The sequence below is a fragment of the Podarcis raffonei genome, chromosome 2 (genome assembly GCF_027172205.1).
Source record: "Podarcis raffonei isolate rPodRaf1 chromosome 2, rPodRaf1.pri, whole genome shotgun sequence".
NCBI lineage: Eukaryota > Metazoa > Chordata > Lepidosauria > Squamata > Lacertidae > Podarcis > Podarcis raffonei.
The window spans coordinates 84,502,858-84,527,850 of NC_070603.1; the positions used below are offsets into that span (position 1 = coordinate 84,502,858).

Sequence of the window (24,993 nt, forward strand, 5' to 3'; positions counted from 1 at the left end):
TCTGTACTGCTTTATATTTTAAAGAAAATTTTCAAAAGTGTTTTAGAACACAGTAATAATCAAATAAAACATTACTGAAGAAAGTCAGATATAAAGTATACAGTCAAAGCAACAGGGCAGCCAAGAGTGTCTACGAACCCAGGCAATTTCCTTAATACTTTAGTGGGAGTGAAGAAACCACCAAAATCTTAAAAACAGAGCTAAACCACAATCCTAGAAGTATTGTTCTGAGTTAGAGGGGCGGCATGTAACAATATTACTTCATGATTCATCTCAAGGTCAACCCCATCCCAATTACCTTTTTTTTAGCTGACTATAACAACCTAATTGCATAGTGTTTGGGTGAACTAATTCAGCACTTATTATAAAATAAAACCTACAAGCATGAAATTGTTGACAAGGGAAGCCATGTGTATGAAGGTAATGCATAAAAATTATTCGGGGCCAGCAACAAATTAAAAAAACCAAATTAAAATTGCGATGATAAAATGTTGGGGCAAACAAAGCCTTAGAGCCCACATATTTTCACAGTTGCTCTGAAGTGCTTTCCCCACCTTTTAACAGTCCACTTCTTTTCCCTCCCACCTCCTATTCACAGGGTTTCCACTGTGAACCAAGCCGTTAATGGACTTGAACGAGATTAATCTATTAGCAAAGCTCTCTAATCTGACTAACTTCTTGACATATCATGCGCCTCCTTAATGCGATTTCATCACTAACTCCATTTCTTTGACTCGCACTGCTAGGGTCAGATCTGCTCTTATTAAGTAAGTAGCAGCTATTACTGCTGTATAGCCACCCCATACATTTCCAGGAGCCAGACTATGCCTTACAAAAGCCAACTTAAATGATTTACACTACACTATTTGTAAGATGTGCCTTAAGCTCATCTGTGTTTGTCATTCTGCATTTGGAGGGCAAAATTATTCGCGGGAAACATCCAATCGCAATCTTTTCCGCTGAAGAGAACATGATTATTTTGGGAAAGTTCCCTCTGCCGCTGTCTCGCCTCCACTGCTAACAGATGGAATGACAATTCTGCTGTGCAAACGTGGCTGCACTTCTGCAAAAGCTGCTCCGCTCCTTTCCCCCCAAGTCCTGGCTATCCGTTCTAGAGAGCCAATGGCACTCTCAAAAAAATGTAGGCAATATTTTTAGGGGGGGGGTTGAGTGGGTATGCACAATCATCTCCCCCATGCCCTAAATAAATAAATAAAAAGGTATCATTGTACATTACTCCGTTGATGACTGTGTGATAAATCCCTGTACTAACCTATGCTTAATGCAAGAGATGGGGCTGCCATCTCAACAGCACACCCTTGGAGACTCCAGCCCAGATTAACAGTGCCGAGTGAGACAGACACTTAATTCAATTTATTGAGCCTCTCTCTAGGGTAGAGCCTTTGGAAACTTAGTGTTTCATTTAGGAGCAAGCTCAGCTCCCTGAGCTGAGTGTGTAGTAATTACAGGGTGTTTCCTTCCTCCTTCTTCTGGAGTTATAATCCTCTTACAGAGAAGGCTACTTTACAGCGCAATGGAGGCAAGTGCTTACAGATGTTCAGCAGCACCGGACAGCAAGAGGAGTTTTTTTGGCTTCTCCTATTGCAATAATTATGCTTTCCCCACTTTGCCTGTCAGGTATTCCCATCGTCATCTGTAGGCTAGTCACTCAAGCACTCCTTCCACAGAGTTATTGGGCTGCAAGATATGCTTTGGTGACTGCAGTCAAGGGACTTAAGGCACAGCCAGGTTTCCTGATCCCAGAAGGATCCCAATGTTTGTCTTTCAAAACTGGAAGTGCTGAACAGCACCGGACACCAAGCTGGGTTTCTTTTATTTATATATAAACTTACATTTATTTCTATTCTTGTGTGTGAATCCCCACACAGTCACTTCTGCTCCAAATGTAGTAACTTTCCCTGTACAACTAGTGATGGCTGTCCAATTCCGGTACTTGTTTCAGCTCTAGATCTGGTTCTCCCATATTTATAGGAGGAGGCAATATCATGAAGCATTTTCAATTGAAGACCCCACAGTAATGCAATGGGCATAGGCCCCAGTCAAGAAAAAGCAAATCCCGTAACTGCTTATAGATCAAACCAAACCCCTACAAGAGGATGTTTGGAGCTATTTAGTCTAGGGAGAATTTTTAAAAAAATGAGTAAGAGGGAACGCTATGGAAGTTCACAAAATTACACATGGTGCAGAGAAAGCACACTGGGTGATTTTTTCCTCTCCCCTCCTGTCGTAATAGCAGAACCCAAAAAGCCATCCAATGAAGCTAAACGGTGGGAGATTCAGAACAGACAAAAGGAAATACACAGTGCATCTTTATGCAGTGCACAGTTAAACTATGGAATTTGAAGTCCAAAGACTGCCAACATTAAAAGGATTAGTCAAATTCCTGTAGGATAAGGCCTATAATGACCATTATTCATTCGTGATGGCTATAGATTACATTGAGTGTCAGAAAATCAGTACCTCTGGGTACCAGTTGTTGGAGATTATGAGCAGGAGAGTGCTGCTTCCCTCACCCCCTGCTTGTAGGCTTCCTGCACAGGCATTTGGTTGGCCGCTGCGGAAGGAGAATGCTAAACTTGATAGGCCTCTGGTCTGATCCAGAAGGGCTGCTCTTTTGATCTTATAGATGAATGCATGTTTGCTACACTTGGATATTAAATAAAATGTGCAGAGGGCATGTGTGCAGGGGCACTGAAGTTACCACAGGAGCAGCTTACAGGGCGTGCGAGTGGGCCTTCAGCAGCCTGTCATTATGTGGATGTATGTTCTCTTATATTGCCCAAATGGGCAATATGTTAAAAGGCAATTTAGAGAAATAAGTGGAAACCCAAAGCTCAAGGGAAAGCTAGCTTCTACTGACATTTTAAAAAGAAGTCTCTCCTACATCAAAGGAGGCCTGAATTACACCTTTGGCTAGATTCTCTCCCTTCCTGCCTTATTTAGGTATATGAGAGTACCTGAGAGTACAAGTTCCTTCTTTTTGAAATTGCTTCCACTATAGAATAAGTGCAAGGACACCCTGGCAGACTATGTGCAACATCAGAGGTATGAGTATATTTCTTTTCCCTTGATCCTTGTATTGCATGAACACAGCAGCAAGGCAGACCTGAATGAAAAATACCACAAGCAATTCATCCTTCAAAAGAGCACATTGGGAATAAGTCTGTGGTAATGGATTCTAAAATTGATTTAGTAAAGCAGTGCTTTGACTTTTAATTTAAAGTAGGAGGACAGAAGAAAGGATACAACTAATTAAAGAATGTAATATGAAGCCTGAAAAAAGGTTGAGAGATTTAGTATAGAGCAGCAGGAAGCTTTAATCAATAATGATCTCTTATTCCATTTGGGAGGAAAAAATTCTTAGAAAATCTTTCAGCTCCCTCCTCCAATTCTCACTTTCCCCAGAGAGAACATAGTTAAAGTTGTCTGAGAAAGAAGCACTTAACTTCATGCTGAAGCTAGCACTGCTATCCATACACACTTCATGAGTTTGTAAAAAGTTTGCTCACATTCTCAGAAACACTACTTATACTCAAAAAGCTTGCTTATACTCAAAACTTAGTCAAGCACCATTTTAGCTCGAGGCACCCTGATGGGCTGCACAGAGGTTCCTTGAAGGAAAGACCCTCAAGACAGGGAATTGCCCCCACCCCCAATAGCACAGGGACCATGCTGCTTTGAGGCAGTCCCTTGGGGCTGGGAACAACGTCTCAGTGTTGCAAACCTGTGAGGCCACTGCCTCATCACTATGCCCAGTGTTCAAAACTCCCATTGTTCTAGGCACATTTTGTGACGGGCAATTGCATTAGCGCAAGCAGTTGCTGAGCTCAGGGTGCAGTATTGCGCCTAAGATTTCAGATTAAAACTGCAGAGTGGAAGGACAGGAGGACCTTTTTCTGCCTCCCCACTTCCAGCTACTTTCTGAAGACTGGAGAAGAGACCCTCTTAAGAATATTAGGGGAGTGGGCAGGGGAAGGACTAGACCATGTGAAAAATGAACATGATATTTTGGCTGCAGTTCATTCATTTTCAGCTTTGTATTTTTGTTATAAAAAAGTGCACCTAGACATTCTGTTGTTGTGCCCGTAGCTTAGGTTTAAGGTGCCATTTAGCTCCTAGCTTTCATATCTCAGTTTCTAACACTATGCTGCTCCCACACTGCTGTTGACTAGTCTAAAGGTCATCTTATATGGCACTTTAGTTAAGCCCTATCTTGCTGATTACAGAACAAAGTTAGTTATTGCACTAAGCAAATAGCAGACTTGGATCTTGAAGTCATTATAGTTCTGTGATAAGTTACATCAACCCAACTTTCAATCCATATACACCCAGGGCACACATAGTGGCTCTTCGGGAGGAAGGACTGGATATAAATTTAATAAATGCACAAGTAACATAGTGGAACTGCAATTATGGCTGCCCAGCATGGATAGAGGGGAAACAGTTTTGAATGTGCAGCTGCCCAGATACACTGACCTTTGACTTCTTTATCATCGTGGAGAGTCTGGTCATGATCCCTCAAAATGACAGTGTAAAACTAGGGTCTAACTTGTCTTCCAGCGACACAGCTTATTTGCGCACCTTTGCTCGCAAACACCTTTTGTTTACACTCTAGCAATGAAACACTTTAGTTCTGCATTCTTCAGACTACCAACTCTTAAATAGTCAGCCAACTACAAATTTAGTTTATTTCTTACCCAACTGGCAATATGGAGAGCATGGAAGTGAAATACTTTAACTTACTTCTGGATTAAACTTTTGCTGTTTGGGAACTTGTGTTGGGAACTTGTCTGATTTGTCTGATCACATAATGGTTCTGCATGTACCTTAGCATCATGCAATGCTTCTCCTCTGGTTTGGGTCATATTATGGTCTGAATTGATCTGTTTGTGGAAAATCCTGCCTCAGACTATAGGGCTGGATAAAGACCTCCATCACTATAAGTCTATGTGAAGATAAAAGCATAAAGTTTTACCTTGGTCCTGAACAAATGTTGCATGAACCATCTATAAGGCTCAGTCAGTGTGGATGCACAGAACGAGGACTTATTTATTGTGGCATCACTTGTTTGGGGACACTCCTCCAGGAGAAGCCTGGTTTTTGTTTCACCAAGCTTTTGTGGTTTTCAGAGCCTAGTATCTTTTGTCCTTGTTCCGCTCTCCCACCCTCATCCCAAATATAAGGCCTCGGGTTCAATCTCTGACATTTCAAGGAACTGCTGGGCATTCCTCCCATCTGAAACTGCTGAACTACAGCCAGCCACTGTAGTAGGGTCAGCATGCAGCTAAGTGAACTAATGGTCTGACAGTATAAGGCGGCTTCCAATTTCCTTCCTTGCAAATTGCTCAGATACTGAGAGATGACATTTCAAGGTGCTGATGGCAAATTCCTGGGCATGTTTTGCATGGAAATCAGGCCTCTAGAGAAATCATCTTGCTCAGTTCCAACCATGTGTTATCCTTTCTACATGAATTACTTTTCAAAGATCGCCCCCATCCACACTGCAAATTAGCCAGCTAAGGAATCTTGGGTGCATGTAAGCAACTGCCCCTGTATGGTTTTTGTTGTTGTGGGTGGTGGGGAGGCACCCAAAAAAACATTAGCATGATCCTTTACCTATTCCCAATATAGTACCAGTAGCGCTCCGTCTAAGGAAGGGAGAGAAGGGGTTGGAGAAATCTGATAGCGTTAACGGTGTTTCTGTTCTCACAGTGTTGATTTAAAATGAGGTTGAATGAACAGTGTGATGGGAGATGGAGATCCTTACCATCTTAACTCTAAAATGATGCAAGGCTCTTTTAGTTGGGTTCCTAGAGCTATGATTTTCATCACATTTTGCAAGCACATAGGGTCACTTTCATGCCTTGTGAGAAAACAAAAGTTGCACAAATAGGGAGAAATAGATTTCTAATCTTCAAGAGAATCACAGTTGCTTTATACACCCCCTCTGCCAATGTGAATTCATTTGTTTAATCAGGTTAATGGCATAGTTGGCAGGTGCAAAAACCCAACAGTTGCAAGATTCCCAAACTGCCTCCTTCCTTACAGACATGATTGTGCCCAATGAGCTGTATTGTGTTGACACTTCTGCTCCCCAGGTTATACACATCTTTGAGGAATATCGTTTTCTGTGTACCAGCTGAATTAACTAATTGTTCAAGCTGTTTGCCATCCGTTTCCCAGGACACTGAGCAGAACAGACATTTCAGTTTTCAGAGTACTAATTCATGCTTATGACTGTGAGGGTATTCTCATAAGTGATACTAACCCCATTCAACCTCTTGTGGCCAGTTCAAATAAAACCTTTATTATTATGGCCAATGACCATTAAGAAACCAGGGTAAGAAACAAATAGAAGACATTATCCTGATGTGGAATAAAATAAAGTAAAATAAGTCACTTGTGGCATTTTTGGATGCCTGTACATGATTTGCAAATGGCAGTTCATTGAAGGCCTTCACTTGGAAGGTGCACTTACCTTAGCCATTTAAATCTCAGTTGAAAATTAAATTATAGTTGAAAACAAGTGCTTTTCCAGTAAGTGCGTCCTGTTAAAGTGATGTGTATTATTTTTGTTGCAGGATCTTTGTTCAGGACTGCCTTCTGGTCAGATCTGCCATGACGAACAGAGGCTAAAGGTTATATTTGCAGATCTGGCCCGCCATAAAGATGATGCCCAGCAACGCAGCTGGGCCCTCTATGAAGACGAAAACGTCATTTGCTGTTACTTGGAGGAACTGCTTCGTATTCTGGTAATTTCCTGCTCTGGCTTTTGCATGGCTGGAGACTTGGTTACTTTCTCAGAATTCTGTTCAGCAGAAATGTAAAATTTGATTTATGTATTATTTATTGAATTTATACCCCCACGTATCCTCCCGGAGGAGCCCCGAGTAGCAATCAAGACAGGGTAACTTAGAGCTTTCCAAACTTTTCATGTTGGTGACACACTTTTTAGACATGCATCATTTTGCGACACAGTAATTCAGTTTTACCCATTAAACCAACCCCTTTCCAGCCCCGGGAGGAGCGTGGGGAAGCGTTTGCTCAATACAACTACACACTGCAGCCAACACACTAACATCTTGCGACACAGTTTGGAAAGCTCTGGTGTAACTTTTTAGCTGGGGTGGGGATGAAAAAAAAAGAATGATACAGATGCATTTCTGTTATATATGTGGCATGATAACCTTGCCTTGATCCATATCTCTCTTGAGAGGCCAGCATGTGTACAAACATGAATGTGAACTGAAATGTGAAATTGCCTAATGTTGCTTGTTTTTAGAGTGAACTTCAATAGCATTTCTAAAGTAAGGAGTCTGCAGGTGTAAATTTGCATTAAAAGGCTGACTCTTTCAGAAGAGGCATCTATTAGCAAGCAGGAAAGAAGTCCAAAACAACTTATACCTCTCATATTTGGTGCATTTTAGTGAATGTTCATTGTTTAAGGATGTGATTGGCTTGAGGGGGTCCTTTTCCTCTTCCAGGCCTGAAATTAAATTGGAAATTTGGGGTTTTGGGGAAAAAACCCTTATAAGCTATTTTATCTTCCAGAATGAGAGATATATTACTTTATAGGTAGCAGCATGCTCTTGTTTCAGCAGCTTGCATAGCTCTCTGGAATTATATATGGGTTTTTTTGTTTGGACCATACATCTGTAGACTGTTTTTGCTTCAGGACAGAGACTTGTTTTGGTACTGAATATAACTTTAGTTTGCATTATATTAGTTTATGTTTGGGGAATGGAAAGATTGTGGTTTGGGACAGATCTGTAGGTTCATCTTGCATGGCTATTGTCAGAAACAATCCATTCTTGGTTCACTGGGAAACTTGATTTTTCCATCCACATTTCCAGACCGATGCGGATCCTGAAGTCTGCAAGAAGATGTGCAAGAAGAATGACTTCGAATCGGTTATGTCCCTTGTTACATATTATCAGATGGTATGAGGCTGCAGTCAATATTTTTTGTTTCCAGAGAATGGTAGAGGATGTTTTATCCCATGTTGATGGCCTTTCAGCTGATTCCCTGGTGGCCCACTGGAATGCAGAGTTAACCAGGGCTATCAACTGTCTAGGGACGGCGGGTGGCGCTGTGGGTAAAACCTCAGTGCCTAGGACTTGCCGATCGTCAGGTCAGCGGTTTGAATCCCCGCGGCGGGGTGCGCTCCCGTTGCTCGGTCCCAGCGGCTGCCAACCTAGCAGTTCGAAAGCACCCCCGGGTGCAAGTAGATAGGGACTGCTTACTAGCGGGAAGGTAAACGGCGTTTCCGTGTGCTGCGCTGGCTTGCCAGATGCAGCTTGTCACCCTGGCCACGTGACCCGGAAGTGTCTGCAGACAGCGCTGGCCCCCGGCCTCTTAAGTGAGATGGGCGCACAACCCTAGAGTCGGACACGACTGGCCCGTACGGGCAGGGGTACCTTTACCTTTACCTATCGACTGTCTGGCTCCAAAGTGCCCTCTCTGATTTCATGGAGCCCGGACAGCCCCGTGGTTTTCCCCAGAGCTGAGGGCAAGGAAACAGTCGTTGAGACGGGTAGAGCACCAGTGGTGGAAAACTCATTCTGAATCTGACCAGACACGGGTGTAGAGCTCCAGAGTGGCTGAGGAAACCCAGCCAGATGGGCGGGGTATAAATAAATTATTATTATTATTGTTATCATCATCATCGCAGCTGCATGTAGGGGGCACACTGTTTTCATGTAATCCTTGTTCACAAATCAAAACTGATGGAGAGTTTTTGGGGACAGGAGTAAGTGAAAATGTGAACACAAGTTTACAACAGTGTTGTCAAGAACCTTAACCTCCTCATGGCATTCTCGGTTCCAGGAATATTTCTAATTGGTTTGTCTAGCCTGTGAATAGTGAACCTTTAGCCATCCAGATGCTGTTGGAGTCCAACTCCCGTCTGGCCAGTAGTTAGAGATAATGGATGTTGTAGTCTGTCGGCATCTGGTGGGGGGCATAGTTTTCCCATGCATGGGCTCGCCAGTTAAATCAGGCAACTATGAAGGCTGTAGTATTCCACACTACGATCAAGTAGCCAAACAGTAAGAGCAGAGGAAGAATATGAGCATGCTGAGTGTGAGCTTAACACTGTAAATCTAGAGAGCGTAAGCTGTAAATGAACCCATAACAAAGGACTGCTTATTTCCAAAGTTTTATTTGTGGCATCAGGAAAAGTGTGCCTGAAAACAAGCCTTATATCTGGGTCATGGACACATCTCTGCTAGCAGCTTGGAAGATAAATCTAGCTGCCCCTTATAAAAACACACAAAAGCACTCCACTCAGGAACAGAGGTAGCAGCTTTGCTGTCATCGAGAGGAAGGATTTCTGAGAATGCCTTGGGAACGTTGGCAGGCTGTTCCTGCTCTTCTCTTAATTGATGCACATCTGTGCATTCATAAACAGCTTTGGGTAGGAAATTAGGTTATGAAGATACTTCTCTGGGACAAAGGAAGGAAATCAAGTATGCGGAGGAACATGTAGGTGTTTCTCTTTAGTGCCTACAAGAATGCTTCTTTGCTCCATCCCTTTCCGAGGGCTCGCTGTTACAGCCATCTGCCCTAGATAATCCACTCTCCTATGCTTGTCATAATTAATTCATTTTATTTTAAACATGTTTTTATTTTTAAAAATCCAGCGCATGGAAAGTAGGGGGAGGTCTGTTGTTTACTGCTGGAGCATCTTCTTTGCATGCAGAAGGTTCCTGGTTCAATGCCCAGCATCGCCAGGTAGGGCTGGGAGATGGAGATATTCCTGTCTAAAACCCCAGACAGCCACTACCAGTCATTGTAGTTGCGTCTGAACTAGATCGACCAACGGTATGACTTGGTACGAGGCATGTTCCTGTGTGGTGAGTTGCCATTGTGACAGATAGTCCACTTGTATGGATCAGAAATTAGTTTTACAAGTGTAATGTTTCCTTTCTGTGATGAAATATCTGAAAGGATCTTCACACACGAAAAGAAATTATAGAGGAGTTGGAGTTATTTATTAGTGGATAATTCATCTGTTCCCAGTTGTATCAATTAGGAGACTGTCTCTTGAGGAGTAAGCTTACTTTCCTCTAATCCCAAGCAATGCTTGGATTGCACTCTGTCACAAAACTTGTGTGATGCTACAAATTGACGCAGAAGGCAAATTGTAAGGTGGTAATAAATGGGTCTGCCTCAAGTAGGAAGAGGTTATCTGGCACTGTCTTTTAGTGTTTAGAGCTAGTTTTGACAAACCAGGAAGTCTAGGTTAACTGTCATTTCTCTGTACTTCGAGTCCAGGAAACAGTGGTTAATAACTCCCAAACAAGCTGTAGCGTCATTTCTGGCTTGTCACTAACCTTGGTTTCCTGGTTTATTGATTATCTTATTCATAAAGAACTAGGCAAGAAACACTAATGGTGAAATCCAGTTCACCACCATTTTGCATACCCTGAGAGGCCAGCTTCCATGTGACCTCACTAACTTGAAACTGTTTCAGTGAAGATAAATGTACTCGCTTTGCTGAGCTCAGTTCTTAAACTAAATACTTAACCTTGGTGAGTACTGATAACAAACAGGAAGTATTTTCCTGGCATTTTGTCATTTAAAATTTGTTGTTTATAATTTTTTAGGAGCACAGAGTGCCATTACGGCTGCTGCTTCTGAAGTGTTTTGGAGCAATGTGCAACTTGGATGCTGCTATTATCTCTGCTCTGGTGAATTCGGTCCTGCCAATGGAACTAGCTCGAGACATGCAGACTCATACCCAAGGTAAGGCAAGCTTATAAAATGGCTCTTGCTACATCTCTGCTGCTTCTCATGGAGATCTTGAGGTGGTATTATTATTAATATTACTACTACTACTACTACTACTACTACCTACCCACCCATCTGATCTGACTGGGTTGCCCAAGCCACTCTGGGCAGCTTGTGAGGTATTGTGGGGTTATGAAGATTGGGCATCCAAAATAATTGCTACAGGTATTTGGACAGCAATCTAATCCACCATTGCAAGAGTCTCTGAGATGGGTGTTAGTAGGAAATTAAGACTGATGGGCACAGTGGAGTTTTGCCACCAAGTTGAAGCAGATAAGGGCTGAGGCTGGACTATAAACAGGAAGCGAAGAGAGGGAGGGAAAGTAGATCTGAAAGTACATTCTCTTACCCGTATCCTTGATCAATTGCCTGGCGTTTCTTCCATGCTTCTACATCCTTGGAAATCCCGTTGCAAGCTGAGGAAGCAGCTCACGATAGCCAAAGAGAGAGTGCTTGAGTTTTAGTTTGGGTTTTGCAAGCATCTCCCGGGTAGCTGAGCGAGTAGTAAGGTGCTGGTCAATGCGTTTTGAGTTTACTGGCCTCCTTCTAAATGATCATTCAAGTAGCTTAATTTTCAAGTGGCTCAGAAGATGGCTTGGGTGAGTTTGGGGACCATTGATAAAGGTTTTTTGGGGGAACGATACCTTGTCCGTTCTATGATGGAAAGTGTATGTAAATCTTGGGAAAGGGTGGCCTTGTATATTTCTGATTTAGAAATGAGGGAAGAGCAATAGCATGGATATGGCTGGGGGGGTGAACTTGCCTGGTTCAGGCAGTTTAAAAAGGGGTGGTAGATCTTGATCTCATGGGTGACCTCGTGTGAAGCCATGTCTTTGAAAGCAAAGTTTTGCAGAAGAAAAAGATTGGAAGTGCTTTCATTAGACAGAGAACATTTTTTATTAACTAGGTTTAGCAGAGCCAGCTACTTCTGCTCTTCGATATGTATAAAATATGCAGCAGGCTGAATAAATTAATTCTGCAGTTTGTTTATTGCTGCCAAGTGCCGATTTAAATCTCTTGGCTTTCTATCTGTTCCATGGCTTTGATGGGCAATGCATACATATCTCGGAGAAAGAAGCCCATGGTGTCTTTCTAGTGGGCTGTATCTTGTTTCCTTTTACCTTTTTATATTCAGCTGCTGAACGTGGAATAGTTAAAAAAAAGAGTTGCTGTCTTTGACTTAGCGGTGTTGTCACCTGTTGCCATCTAGTACACTGGCAAAAGAGTGGGAGTTTTATTGGGATTTAATGGGCTATTTGATTTTTTAAAAAATCAGTTAAGTATCCCTTAAAAATTATCTGGCTTAGTATCACACACACACACACATGCTGCAACAGACTGCCACCATGGGAACTAGTTTAATTAGAACTCTGAAACTAATGCAAGCGCACATGATAAAGTCTAGACCCTTAATCTTTTAAAACTGAATCCATAATCCACTATCAAACGTGGCATTAACAGCCTGCTTTTCTATACAAATGAATAACCCTTTGAAGGTAAGCATTATAAATGATGATTATATGACTACCCATATTTGCATCCCATCCTTTGACTGAGCTCAGGAGTAGTGAGCTACCTGTACAGGTGAACTACCTCACTTTATCCTCATAGCATACTGGTGGGAGGTTAGACAGAGGGTGTTAGCTGTGTAAGCTTAACTCTGATCTTCCCAGTCCAAGTTCAGCGCTAACCTTTGCACCCCACTGCCTCCTGCGATACAATCCTGTTCAGGTCTGCTCAGTAGTAAGCTCCTCTGAGTTCAGTGAGACTTCCTCTCATCCAGGTGAGCATAGGATTGCAGCCTTACCAGCTCTGGGTGGGATTCAGCTGCACAGCATACATCCACACAAGCATTTCAGCTTGCCATATGGAACAACCCACCCCTTTCCTCTGTGTAGCTATATACAGTGGAACCTCGGTTGTTGAACGTAATCCATTCCAGAAGGCCATTTGACTTCCAAAACTTTTGACAGCCGAGGCACAATGGGTGGGCGGAAGATTCCATTGAGAAACACGTCTCGGAAGCCGTTCGACTTCCAAGGCACGTTCGAAAATGGAAGCAATTACTTCCGGGTTTTCAGCATTTGAAAACCAAAACGTTTGGCTTCCGGGATACTCAAAAACCGAGGTTCCACTGTATCTAAAATGAGGTTTGCTGTCAGACATCCCAAGGCTTCTGATAAAGGATTTGGAAGCTTAATGGCTTTAATCTAGAGTTACGGGTTAGAGGGAAGAACCGGACATTTACCAAACGGGTGCAACATAGCTATGGTAATGAGAAACTGTGTTCCGTCTGTCTAGGGTGCAAACAGATCTGTTCGATAAGTCCAAACAGAGGCTCACTACACGGTTTCTTTGAAGAACAAAACTTTGAAGGGAATCCTTTGGCCAGCCTTAAGAAAACCGCAGTTCTGTTTTGTTTCATTTGTCGCATTCAAAAACCATTCGAGGGGTACACTTGGGTGCTAAGCATAGGGTTGATATGTACCAGTAAGACGGCCTTTCCTCAGTGCAAGCGGCAAACAAGAGAGAGGGGATTAATTAAAGCCAGCAGAAGCACAAGGTAGGCTAGAGAACATGAATGCCCTGCGCTTGATCGGATGCAACTCTAAGCCTTGCTGAGCTGCAAGGGGATGAGAGGGAATGCCAGGCTGCCGTTATCTGCATACAGATAGCCAAGATGGTTCTGCCCTGAAGGTATAAAAAATCCGACAGTCACACTTAACACAAACAAAATGGGAAAACTACAGAGCAGAACTAGCATGGGGAGCAGGCAGGCGGTGTCTGTTCTTGAGTGGGTGGGATGGTGATCTGGGAGATGGCAACTGGCTTCTCACGCAACGACCCAGCTATGCTCTGTGATACATTCATTCATTCCCTGTGTTGCTGCAATGCAAATATGATCTGTGCCTGCACTTTATACTTGTTATGCTTATAGATGTCTGAGCTTTCTCTTTATCACAGCAGTTTATTGATTGTCCACAGTGTCTGAAGTTGTTAGCATTTTTTATCTTGGCATGCAAAAGTCTCTGTAAGGGTGTTTATTTCTGCTGGTTAAGATGGCAGTACTTGAAGCTGTAGTTCTCATTGTTCACTCTAGCGGGGAGCTTGCCTGGATTTCAAGATTAGTCCTAGCTTGCTGGCATCTAAAAATAAACTTTCGGCTCCATACATCACAAATTTATAAGTTCGTCTACAGGCAGATGTTTTTATTCTATACTCCGTATTTCTCACAAATGGATTCCTTTTTTCATCTACTGCTTGGATAATTCAGAGTTCAGGTGCCCTTTTAGACCTCTAACTTGTCTTTGCTGGGGGCGCTGAAAAAGAAGGTCTTTTTTGTCTCCCGTTTCTTCCTCCCTCCTACAAGTCCATCCTGCCAGAGCTGTGTGGTAGCACCTGCACAACCTGGCCAGCCATTTTAGCTGTCACCAAATGTGCAGACCATGTTCTCCTGGTAGCTGCCCTGGGCTGTTCATTTGTGAACTCCCTACAGATAGTACCTTCCAATCTTCTAGAGTCAGCCTCTGGCTTTGCGGCCAGTAGTTGCTTCCTGGTTAGTATTAACTAGCTTTTGTGCAATTATGCCCTAACAGTTTTGTTTTTCAGTTCTGCGTGCTTCAAATACAATACAAATAAGCTGCTAGGGGAAGAGACCATAAGGCTAGATTATAAATATTACATATGCTTTCGTTTGACTGAAGCATCTGCTTCTGGAAAAGTATTCTGCCCCATGCCCTCCTGTCACGTTTATTTTCAGCTTGAGCATTTTCTATCTCCACACAGCACATCTGAGGAGCATTCATCTTGCGCGCACACTATTGCTCATGTGTTAGCAATGGCAGACCTTGACAGGTATGTGATTTTGACAGCCAAAACTATCCAGCGCTTTCCCTTCATGTCAGTTACCAGTTCATTTGAAATAACACTTCACAATGAAACAGGACTGATCACCGAGACAATGAAAAAGTGGCAAGGGGCAGTGAATACTTTGCCACCGGTCCATGTCAGCCATTTCTTTCTTTCCAGGGGCCATTTTGTGCAACAGTGCTTAGATGATTTCTTTTTCTTTTTCTGCTGTTGCTGTCACAAAACTGTAAACAGATTCTCTCATGAAAAATGACCTTGAGTGCTGGAGTGATAGAGGCTTACTTTGTTGCTTGGAACTTGGGAATCGAGGCTGATCTGTCTTCTGATAGACTGCAGAGCATCTAATCCCTTTTGCGGATGGCAAAGAGCAGAGCTATCCATGCCAACTCTCAGGCGGCTGGGGATTGTTGTCAAGCCAGAAGCAAGCGTTCCATTGGATCCTGCCTGGTGCTTAAAGAGGAATACTGGAGGCTAAAGCTCTCTGCATGGATTCTGGATGCTTTTGATGAAATAATGCTTTCCCCTTGTGCTGATGCAAGCACCTTGGCTGCTGTCCAACTTTTTCTGCTAGATGCTTCTTGCCCCTGGACAGCCACTTTCCTGTGGTGCTTCTAGTCTGCAAATCTTTTCCACATGGTATTTTTTTGGGGAAGCTTATTATAAGACGCAGCAAGGCAGTATTAACTAGAACAATTCTGTTTATAATCCACTCCTGTAATCAACTGTCCCTTGTCGTTGCTACATAGAGACACAACACTGCTGTCAGTTCTACATTTTTCTTCTGCTCTCTCCTTTTTCATGAGCTTCACTTTTCGAGCCCTTCCAAAGTCCTAATCTTCCTTTGTTGCATTTGCGGTCCAGAGAATTGGCTTTGTGGTTAAGTTCAGAAAACATTCAAGCTGACTCAAAACTCTGGGTAATGCAGTTTTCATTTCCTCTGCCCTTCATAAACTGGCCTCAGCTTTGTGTGTAGTGTCAGTCATAAGAGGTCCCCCCTGGTGAATTGCAGTACTGTGTCTTCAAAGCGAATTGGGTTGAATCGTGGTTTTTTAGTCTTCGTAGAGCTACAGGTAACCCTTTCCCCTCCTCCTTTAATATGCCCAGGATAGAAAAGTGACTGGTCACATTTGCTAAGGACGCACCATTTTGCCATGGCTTAAGAGAAATGAACTAGGTGCTCAGAACAAATCTTAAGGTTTTGTACCAATGAATTTAGCATGCACTGAATAATTGAATTAGCTTACATATTGCATTCGGCTTCTAGCATTCCAGATATATTTCTTACAAATCTTTAATTGCCTTAGCTCTTTTCATTCCAATGCAAGTAACTGCTACCGGGTACAATACCAGAGAAGATGGTAGCAGGGGCCAGTGGCAGCTTGTACGTTGCCACTTGCCTGCCACTGCTGCCCAGTGCAAAACTAATGTACCTGCTGCAGTGATGGCTTGATATCTTTAGAAGGCCCATCAGCCCCAAATAGTTCCTTGCCTAGAATCCCCATACACTGGTGGGCGTGCTATTTGAATAGCAGAGACCCTATACAGCAGAACATGTTTCATTGTTCTGCTCTTTCCTTGTTTTAGTTTTAGGGTGCTTTTGAGTTGTTGACATGTTGTCAGATCATGTATCGTTTCCCCCAGTTTCTTTATCCTTTCTCTTGGCCAACTGGGGCTTCTGCTCCTTGACTCCTTTCCAGGCAGCCAAAGGCCTTCTCCCAGGCAGCTGCACCCATAAACAAAGCTGATGGTGTCTGGACACGAGAGTTTCCCCTAGGATGGCACATTTGTTGGTAAAATAACAGAGCGAGGTACATATGAAACATTGACGCTCCCTAACCTGTTCTGGAGCTTCAGGGAAGCCTGTGTCCAACCCTGCCACAAATTCTTATGTTCATCTGCCTGACTGGCGGTCACATCCAGCGGAGGGGGGGGGTGGTGCCAGATGAAAGTTGGGACCCACCTGGGAAACAAAACATGTTGAGAGAGAAATGGACAAATCCACACTTTCGAAGTCCAAGTACTTTCCTGCTAATCGTCACATAGAGTACATAACCCAAGTATTGGCCTATACAGAAATGAGCCAACTTTTACTGGGTTATTCATCGCTGCACATAATAACTAGGCTGTGTAAACCTCTCCATGCTTTAATGATCTCTTGTAAACAGTGCAGTGCATATTTCATTGTGGCCATATGCCCTATCATGTGGCGTTTCTTATTTAAACCCCTACTGGAACATGCCAACTAATTAAGATTCAGGAAAGGCAGTGGCTGTGATTCTGCGGAGCACTCATGTATAGATGCTGCCAGTGAAAATTGTGCTATACTAGCAGGCTGCAGGACAGGTTGATGCATGAGGTACAAATGTGCACTGGAAAGGAAGCGAAAACACACACCTGGAATAGTCTGAATCTCAGGTGACTTGTAGCCAAACTATTGCTGATTTATGAGAAAGAAATGTGTTCTACAGGAATGGCTGTAAAAAACAACAACACCAAACCAAATTACAATATATGTGAGATCTTGAAATACTATTTGTGGTAGGGGAAGCTGTTTAACCCAGTTTTATTATATTTTTTAAATTGTCCTGCTTTTCTTTCACGTAGGAGCTCAACACAATTAAAGAGAAAAGCAAACAAACAAATCCATATACAAAGGGCAGAATTTAATGTGTGAGCAAATTTCCAATCGTGCCCAGAACCTCCCCTTCCCCCTTGCAGCCCCTCCCCCACTATCCCAAAATCTGTTCCAGAGGCTCCCCATACCTTTTGGAGAAGACTCTGAGGTCCATGGAAGGCTCTGGGAAGTGGGGTGGGGAGAAAAGCGGTGAAATTCCTCTGGGCAAGCAGAAGCCTGTTCTTCTCCAGCACAGCATTTGATAATGTGCCGTATCCCCCTGTTTTATTAAGAAGCAATCAAATCAGAATTTAATACTTCAATAATACAATTAGCAGTCAGAGAAATAGGAGAAGAGGTCCTGTCCCGATGTGCATCAGTAACGAGTTAAGACCAGGAATTTTTATTAAATCCATTTTTCTTTAAATGTGTGCTCTAATGCCTTAACCAACCTTGTTTTTCCTTTGAAAAGCAAGTTTATCCTCCACAGTGAACTTCATTTGTGTAAAATTTACTTCCGGTTTGGTCTAGTCAATTTCACCAATCTGAAGTGTATTGGGAAAGAGGTGATTGGAATTAGGAAATATGAAAGCAGGGACTGAATAGACTCTTTCCTCTACTGCTGATTATGTTTGTGCTGTTAGAGCCAATGGATGGAGGCACCCTTTGCAGTAAGGAGTAAGTCACTACCATTTTGCTCAACAGCAGGGGTGGCTAATCTGTGACTCTCAGGTGTTGATGGGCTACACCTCACATCGTCCTTTACCATTGGGGCTGGTGGGACTTGGAGTCCAACAACATCTGAAGGCCCACAGATTTCCCATCCTTGCCCTGCAGAAATCAAACTCTGTTGCCTTAAGCAGACAGAATGGATATCTGAAAGTTCACTTAGAATTAACATAGAACAAGAATTGTAGAAAAAAGAAAAATCCAGCAGACGTGGAGCTTGGCCCTTGCCTTTTGCAGTGACATGCTGGTCTTTGGACCAGAGATGAGGAACCTGTGGACCTCCAGATCTTGCTCAACTCCAAGTCCCATCAGCTTTAGCCAGCATGGTCAGGGGTCGGGGATGGTGAGAATTATAGAGCAACATCTGGCAGTGGGCAAATTCCCTCTATTTAAACTTAACAGTTCTGCATGTAGCTCTTGCATACTCCACTTCAAGACTCAAGACTTTGTTGACGGTATCAAATATCGAGAGAAATGTACCGCATTGGCCCAAATATAAGCCACACTCCCCCCCCAAAAAAATTCAACTGTGTAAAGTTAAAATGTGGCTTAAATTTGCGATCTTACAAAAATTGGCTGTTATGGTATCATTGCTGAAACGGAATGGGTGTGAGTGCCTGCGGAATTTTAAGGCAGCGGCTTATATTTGGGTATTGTCTTTTTTTTTCTTTTCCCCCCTTGAATTTTAAAGGTGTGGCTTATATGCGGTTGCAGCTTATATTCGGGCCAATACGGTATCTGTTTAAGAGCTGACACCATGCCGGAAATGTAACGCATATCTTCTGATCTGCTGCATTCATTGTATAACCTCTTTTTCCATCTTGACTTTTTTCAATGTGGCAGAAATTTTGCCTTAGGGAAGAAAGAGAGCAGACCTCCAAGCAAGCCAGCTGCCTTCCTTCAATGGCTGTTCTAGATGCTTGCCATGTTTAGATCGCATGAGCATGTGCCCTGGCGCAGGTGTAACTAAACTCGTGGCTTTCTTTTCCAGACCATCAGAAGATGTGCTACTCTGCTTTGGTGCTGGCTATGATATTCTGTATGGGAGAACCGCTGCCATATCATCACTATGGTGAGAAAAAACTCCACCACAGGGGGTGGATGGCAAGCTGCCACTGAGCAGAGGATTTCTGCAGTTTTTTTAACCTATAATTAAAGAGAGACAGCTTGATCCGAGATTGCTCTCCACAGTCTGGGAAACGGCTCACCAAAAACGCTTACAGGGAATATGAGAACTGGATGGAGCCCAGATGAGTGAAAACTTGCTTGGTCTTCCCTTCAGAACTGTGTGTTGAATTCAGCTTCCCTGAGATCAGTTGTTGGAGGGCAGCCATATCTTTCTTATTAGCTGATAAATGGCCCTAAGCCTTCAACTCCGTCCTTCCACAGTCTGTGTCTGTCTATTTCATTTATACCCCACCTTTCCTCCAAGGAGCTCAAAGTAGCATACATGTTCTCATCCTCATTTTATCCTCACAAACAACCCTGTGCAATAGGTTATGATGAGAGCAGGAGAAACTGGCCCAAGGTCACCCAGTGAGTTTCATGGATGAGTGGAAATTTGAAGGCTGGTCTCCCAGATCCTAGCCAGGCACTCTGACCACGACACCACACTGGCTCTCAGTAAACCACCCTTTCAGGGCAAACAGCAGCTTGGGAGGAGCAACTTTTCAAGGGAAAATATGCAAGAGGAAAGGGGTGAAATCTCCGTCTCCCAACACCATAGCTACCAATCCTAGTCCCTCTCCCCAAGAGCTGTGTTTAACCAGCAGGTGGGTGGGCCGAGGGTATAACAGGAATCCATACTTGGATTACCCCTCTTTTATCATTTAGTTTGGGTCCTCAGTTAATGGAACTGTTTGGCCTTGGTGACTGCTGTGCACCTACTTAATACAAATACAATACAATATGATCCATTTAATGCACATCAGATACAGACTTCCTGTCGTTATCAAATGGACATGACTAACATAGTTTCATTTATTTCAGTGGATCTACTCTGAATAGAACTTAAATACAACCCAAAATGAATAACCCCAGTGTCTCATTTGCTACTCAGCTTTGTGAAATGTAGTGGCTGGACTTACAGTTTTGCTCCACATACCAGAAATCACGTCCCCTGTGGAGTCTTTTAAAAACAACAACAGAACAAAAACATTTCTAAACATATTTTATTTTGCACAGAGCACCTCAATTCCCAGTTTGTCCAGTTTCTGTTGGATGTGATTGAAGATGGGTTGCCATCAGACACCACAGACCAGCTGCCTGACCTGTTCATTAATGTTCTTCTGGCTTTTAACCTTCACATTCCAGGTGAGTAATAAAAGTTTTCCCAGCTGAGATGATGCCAAGGTTTGCAGTGAGCTGTGGAAGATCTTTCACTGTACTTTGTTTAAGTTGCAAGAAGCCTCTGTCTAGGTTTTGGAATGGGTAAGATACAGATTTAAATAAGACACTTGGCCATGCTCTACAGGTGGAAGGGGAGCAGATTTACATTTCTGAAAATATGAGCTCAGGTATTATTAAGGGAAATTTAAACTGCTTCCGGACTTGCCAGCAATCTCTCATTTCTGCACCTCTTCCTCGAGAGGGAACACTTTCCTGCCAACTTGGTAAACATGGTTGGCAGTTTTCCCCTTGGAACTTTACACTGACCTATCAGAGCTCTCCTTTTGCACTGTGATTAGTATTTCCAATTGGCTCAGCAACATGCACACATCTTGACACAATTCAAGATTAAATCCACAGTCACCTCCATTCTAGCCAGTTCCATGGCCAACTCTTCTAGGGCACTGTCATTTGAGGTATCTAGATATTTTGCCTCTTTGTCCAGGTCAGAACACACACGTGCCCAGTCTGTGTGAGGCACATTGAAGTCATGCATTATGATCGTGCTTTCTATGTTGGATGCTTCCCTGATGGTATGTCTTCAGTGCGGAATTAGTTTGAGGCTGGCACTGCCCCCTAGAATTGTTCTGTGGATGAAGTTGTTCCATTGGGGAGTCCTGGTTTGTTTGGCACTGTGCCCTCTTTGATGTCCACAGTATGCCCTTCCCTGTATCCCCCATTTCTCTTTCCACTGGGTTTCCTTTTTGCCCACTACATCTATGGCCCCCTTTTAAAAATGAGCACGCCTATTCTACTGTCTTGACTTGGAGGCTTCTGTTGGTAGGATATAAACACCTATACATGTTTCCCCCTACACCCTTTAGCTTCTTTGACTGGCTGTATGCTCATTGCTTAATATTAACCTGTCAATATTAACCTGTGGACAATCAAAAACAGCTTCATCCTCCTCCCCCCTGCTTTCCCCAATAGGTAAAGTTTGCATGTGAGAACTGCACTTTCATAGTTGTGCTCCATGAAATGTGGAGACTCAAAGCTGGGGTGCTGGGAGGAAATTCCAGTCTGAGACTTCGTTGTAACAAGTACCGGGTCCTTAGCAATGCAGTTAACTGGGCATCTTCCTCCTTTCGGTGATTGGCAGGTGTTCTGCTTATCCCTTGCTGTGCCTTGTGAATTTCATTAGCTGTAGAAGCACTGTAGGTTATTCCTTATAACGGCATTCTGCTGGGCAGCACTTTCTCCAGGAATACTTGATCTCCCCTTGTTCCTGCCAGGCTGAGCCTTTTGGGAAGCAGCTTAGCTTAGCCTTGCTGTTGGTGATTGCAGGCACTTTTTAATGTAATTTTTTGAGTGGGCAGTCATAAGCAGGTCAAAACACACCGTGGTATCAGGCTGCATCTTGTTAATCCTGAATATCTTGGCAAATTATTACGCTGCCAAGTTCTCATGGCCTTGCCTTAATTGCTTTCTGCTTTTGCATAGGATGCCTTTCCACCTTGGCTTCATGAAGTGGAATGGATTAAGCAGCTATAAACACATCCAGTAATTTGCCACGTAGTATTTAAGGGATAACATCATTAAGATATGGGTTATAGTAAAGTGTGTGTGTGTGTGTGTGTGTGTGTGTGTGTGTGTGTGTAAATAAATAAATCTGTTGCATTATTAATCACCTAATAGAAACAGATTTAAATCTATTTTTTCTTCCCTTTTATTCATTACAGTTTTATTCTTTCAGTGCTGGCTAGTTTGAGTAATTACACTGTTTCACCTGACGGGCAGAGCATTTCTATGAATTATTTTGTGCCCACCTGGGGTACAGTGGGAAACTGGAACTTAGTCAAGAACTTAGAAACTAATGCTCAGCCTCTTTTTGGACTGCATTTCTTTTTGTGTGGAAAAAAGTCTATGTCTTTCAAGCCACCAGAGTGTGTAATGCAGAAAAGGCCACAAAATCTGCTTCTCTGAAACCTGTTCAGTGTGTGTGTGTTGTCTTCGGCATGACGCTTTCTGAAATGCTACAGATATTTTCCGGCATGTAGAGGTTCTACCGTTTTCTTCCCTGACACACCTCTGCCTTTCTGTTGTCTTTCTCTGATTTGCCCTAAGAGTGCCAACTAGTATTAGACACAGCATTCAGTAAGTGCAGATGGAGGGAGCAGTAATGGAGGCAAAGACGTCACCATGGCAAGCTGAGGTCATTTGCAAATTGCAAGGGATGGCAAGACAGAATCAGTTGCCTTCTTCCAGCCTTATGGGTTTCCCTCCCCACTTCATATATAGCCATATTGTATGGTTCTGAAACAAAAACAAATAAGCCCAAATTCTTATTATAACCATGTATCTCTTCCATCCTAGGCCTTCCAAAGCAAGTTGCAGTTGAAAAAGCAAAAATAATGTAAAATTTAAAAAATAATGTAAAAGTGGCATCACAATCTTAAGGAATAAAATTCTTTATTTAAGGAATAAAGTACAAAAACATAAAATAGAACAGAAAGAAATCCTTAAAAATATTCCTCCCTACACATGAATAGTAATGAGATTGTTGTCCATGAAACAAGGGGTGGGAGGTAGCTGGGGCAAAGTCAGGTGACTCAGACAGACCAATGGTAGCCCTGATTGGGCAGAGGCTATGGCATCTCAATGTTGTTGTTGTTGTTTTAAAAAAATAAATCATTTGCATTCATTTGCTGCCTTCATTACAAGTTGTTCAGGATGGGAGTATGAAACATACAAAATTAAACTTAAACCAGACTGTGAAATACTAGCTTTTTCACAGGGAGGAAGGGAGCTGTTGACTACTTACTCCTGTCGCTTCCTCCTGCACTTCCATGCCCATGCTGTGTGATAGAATGGCATCAATTATGGAATGTGCCGAAATAGCGGTGGGCCTCCACTGCGTGGCATTGTCTGAGCCTCTTTCTGGCGTCTTCCCATCCCCTGCGGTGGTGTAGCGTAGGTAAGCTCAATTTTCTATATGGTTGTCTGAATAATCTTGGCTTCTTAGTTGAGCAGGTGTAGTTTGCTGACTGGAGAACAGGGAGCTTCACATTACCTAGCAAGACAGATTTCTGCAGCTGAATTTTGCAGCATAAACCCTGATGACTATTTCAGGAGCAAGCTGTGAGCCCCTGTTTTGAAACAGTGCCTGACGCAGTGACTAGATACAAACGCACACGGTAGAAATGAAGAAGTGTGTATTGTATAAGTTAAACATTTGTTCTAGAACCTTCGACCAGATTTTGAATACGGGCTTCCATGGCTTTAATGCTTGATAATGGCTAGTAGCAAATTTAGTAGTTTCATGTATGAAAATAACAAAAAGCTATATTTTTAAAAAAGAAAGTAGTGGTGTTGATTTTTTTTCCTCAGGTGTATAAAGTAATAAAGAAAACTAATAAATGGAGGATACAGGTGATAGCCCAAAGATTGCGGAGGGGACACATGTATAAAATGAAAATGGCATTTTTAACGAACAACTACATTACAACACTGGTTGCACCATAACAAGGCTTCATACAGCAAGGGTTCCTCCAGATGACATATTTCTTGAGCGTTCATCTTGACACGCTTACAGAAAGTTTATACAGAAGTTATACAGTGTCAGTTGTTTACTGAACATTGGTCCTGATTGGTTTGCGAGGAAGTTATATGACAGTGAACAGTCATTCTGATTTGCTTGCTCCATGTCTTTGTTACTTCATTTCATTTCATTTGTTCATTTATTAAATATACTACCCTTCATCCAAAGATCTCAGGGCAGTTCACAAGATAAAAATACAGGATCAAAGTGCAAATAAATACAGTGGTACATCAGTTTAAGAATGGTCCAGTTTAAGAACGATCTGGTTTACAGACTTCCGAGTTAGCGCCATTGGCGAATGGCCGGAGTTACTCCAACCGGAGGAACTGGCTCCGTGGAAACTGGGTCTTCCCGCCGCGGCGAAGGTGGGGACCCGCTAGAAATCCCAGGTGGAGGAAGCCTGGGAACGTGGGGTTCGGCAGGGCACCAGGAGGGCCTCCCCTACTCGCGGGGAACCCCATTTTGGGGCTCCGGAGCGAAGTGGGGTGAGCGGCGCGGTGCTGCGAACTGATTGCTACTTTCACGGAGGGAAGCCGCATAGCCATTGCCGGAGAGCGCTGACTTTTTCCTGTGGACAATTGGACTCTAAACAAGTACCCGTGAGTAGAAATGGAAAATTGGACCAAGAAATATTCTAATTTGGCATCGAAGCGGGAAGGTTTAAAACAGGAAGTCCGCCTTCCGCTTTTTGTAAATAGACTGAAGCAAAAACCTTGTAAGCTAATAGCCTGGAAAGTCGTTTGTAAAGGTCGAAATCTCCTTCATTTATAACCACTAAAACCCCCTTGGAAGCAGGAGAAAAGGGGGGGGGGGATTTTGACTGTTCAAGCCTGCAGGAGAAAGAGCAAAAGAAAAGTAAGTTTCCACCGTCTCAAACCTGGGAACGGGGTGTCAGAGACAGAAATTGTCGGAGACGTTCATTGACTGTGAATGGAACATTTTGACAGATAGCTAAAAAAAGAGAAACAAACTGATTCCAATGTTGCCTTTTGCATCCTAAAGAAACAAAATATTTGAAAAATGAAAGTAACTTTCCTTTGTT

At 43.0% G+C, this 24,993-nt stretch overlaps 1 protein-coding gene across 2 annotated transcripts in view; it reads left to right on the top strand.

Annotated features, from left to right (window-relative positions):
• The window catches only part of NCKIPSD (NCK interacting protein with SH3 domain), an 86,922-nt gene that overhangs the window by 54,216 nt on the left and 7,713 nt on the right, over positions 1–24,993 (top strand). For both annotated transcript variants that reach the window (XM_053377931.1, XM_053377932.1), the window contains 5 exons: positions 6,603–6,773; positions 7,875–7,961; positions 10,629–10,767; positions 19,017–19,097; positions 20,210–20,338. In XM_053377931.1, the coding sequence (XP_053233906.1) occupies positions 6,603–6,773; positions 7,875–7,961; positions 10,629–10,767; positions 19,017–19,097; positions 20,210–20,338 (607 nt within the window). The remainder of the gene's footprint in view (positions 1–6,602; positions 6,774–7,874; positions 7,962–10,628; positions 10,768–19,016; positions 19,098–20,209; positions 20,339–24,993) is intronic.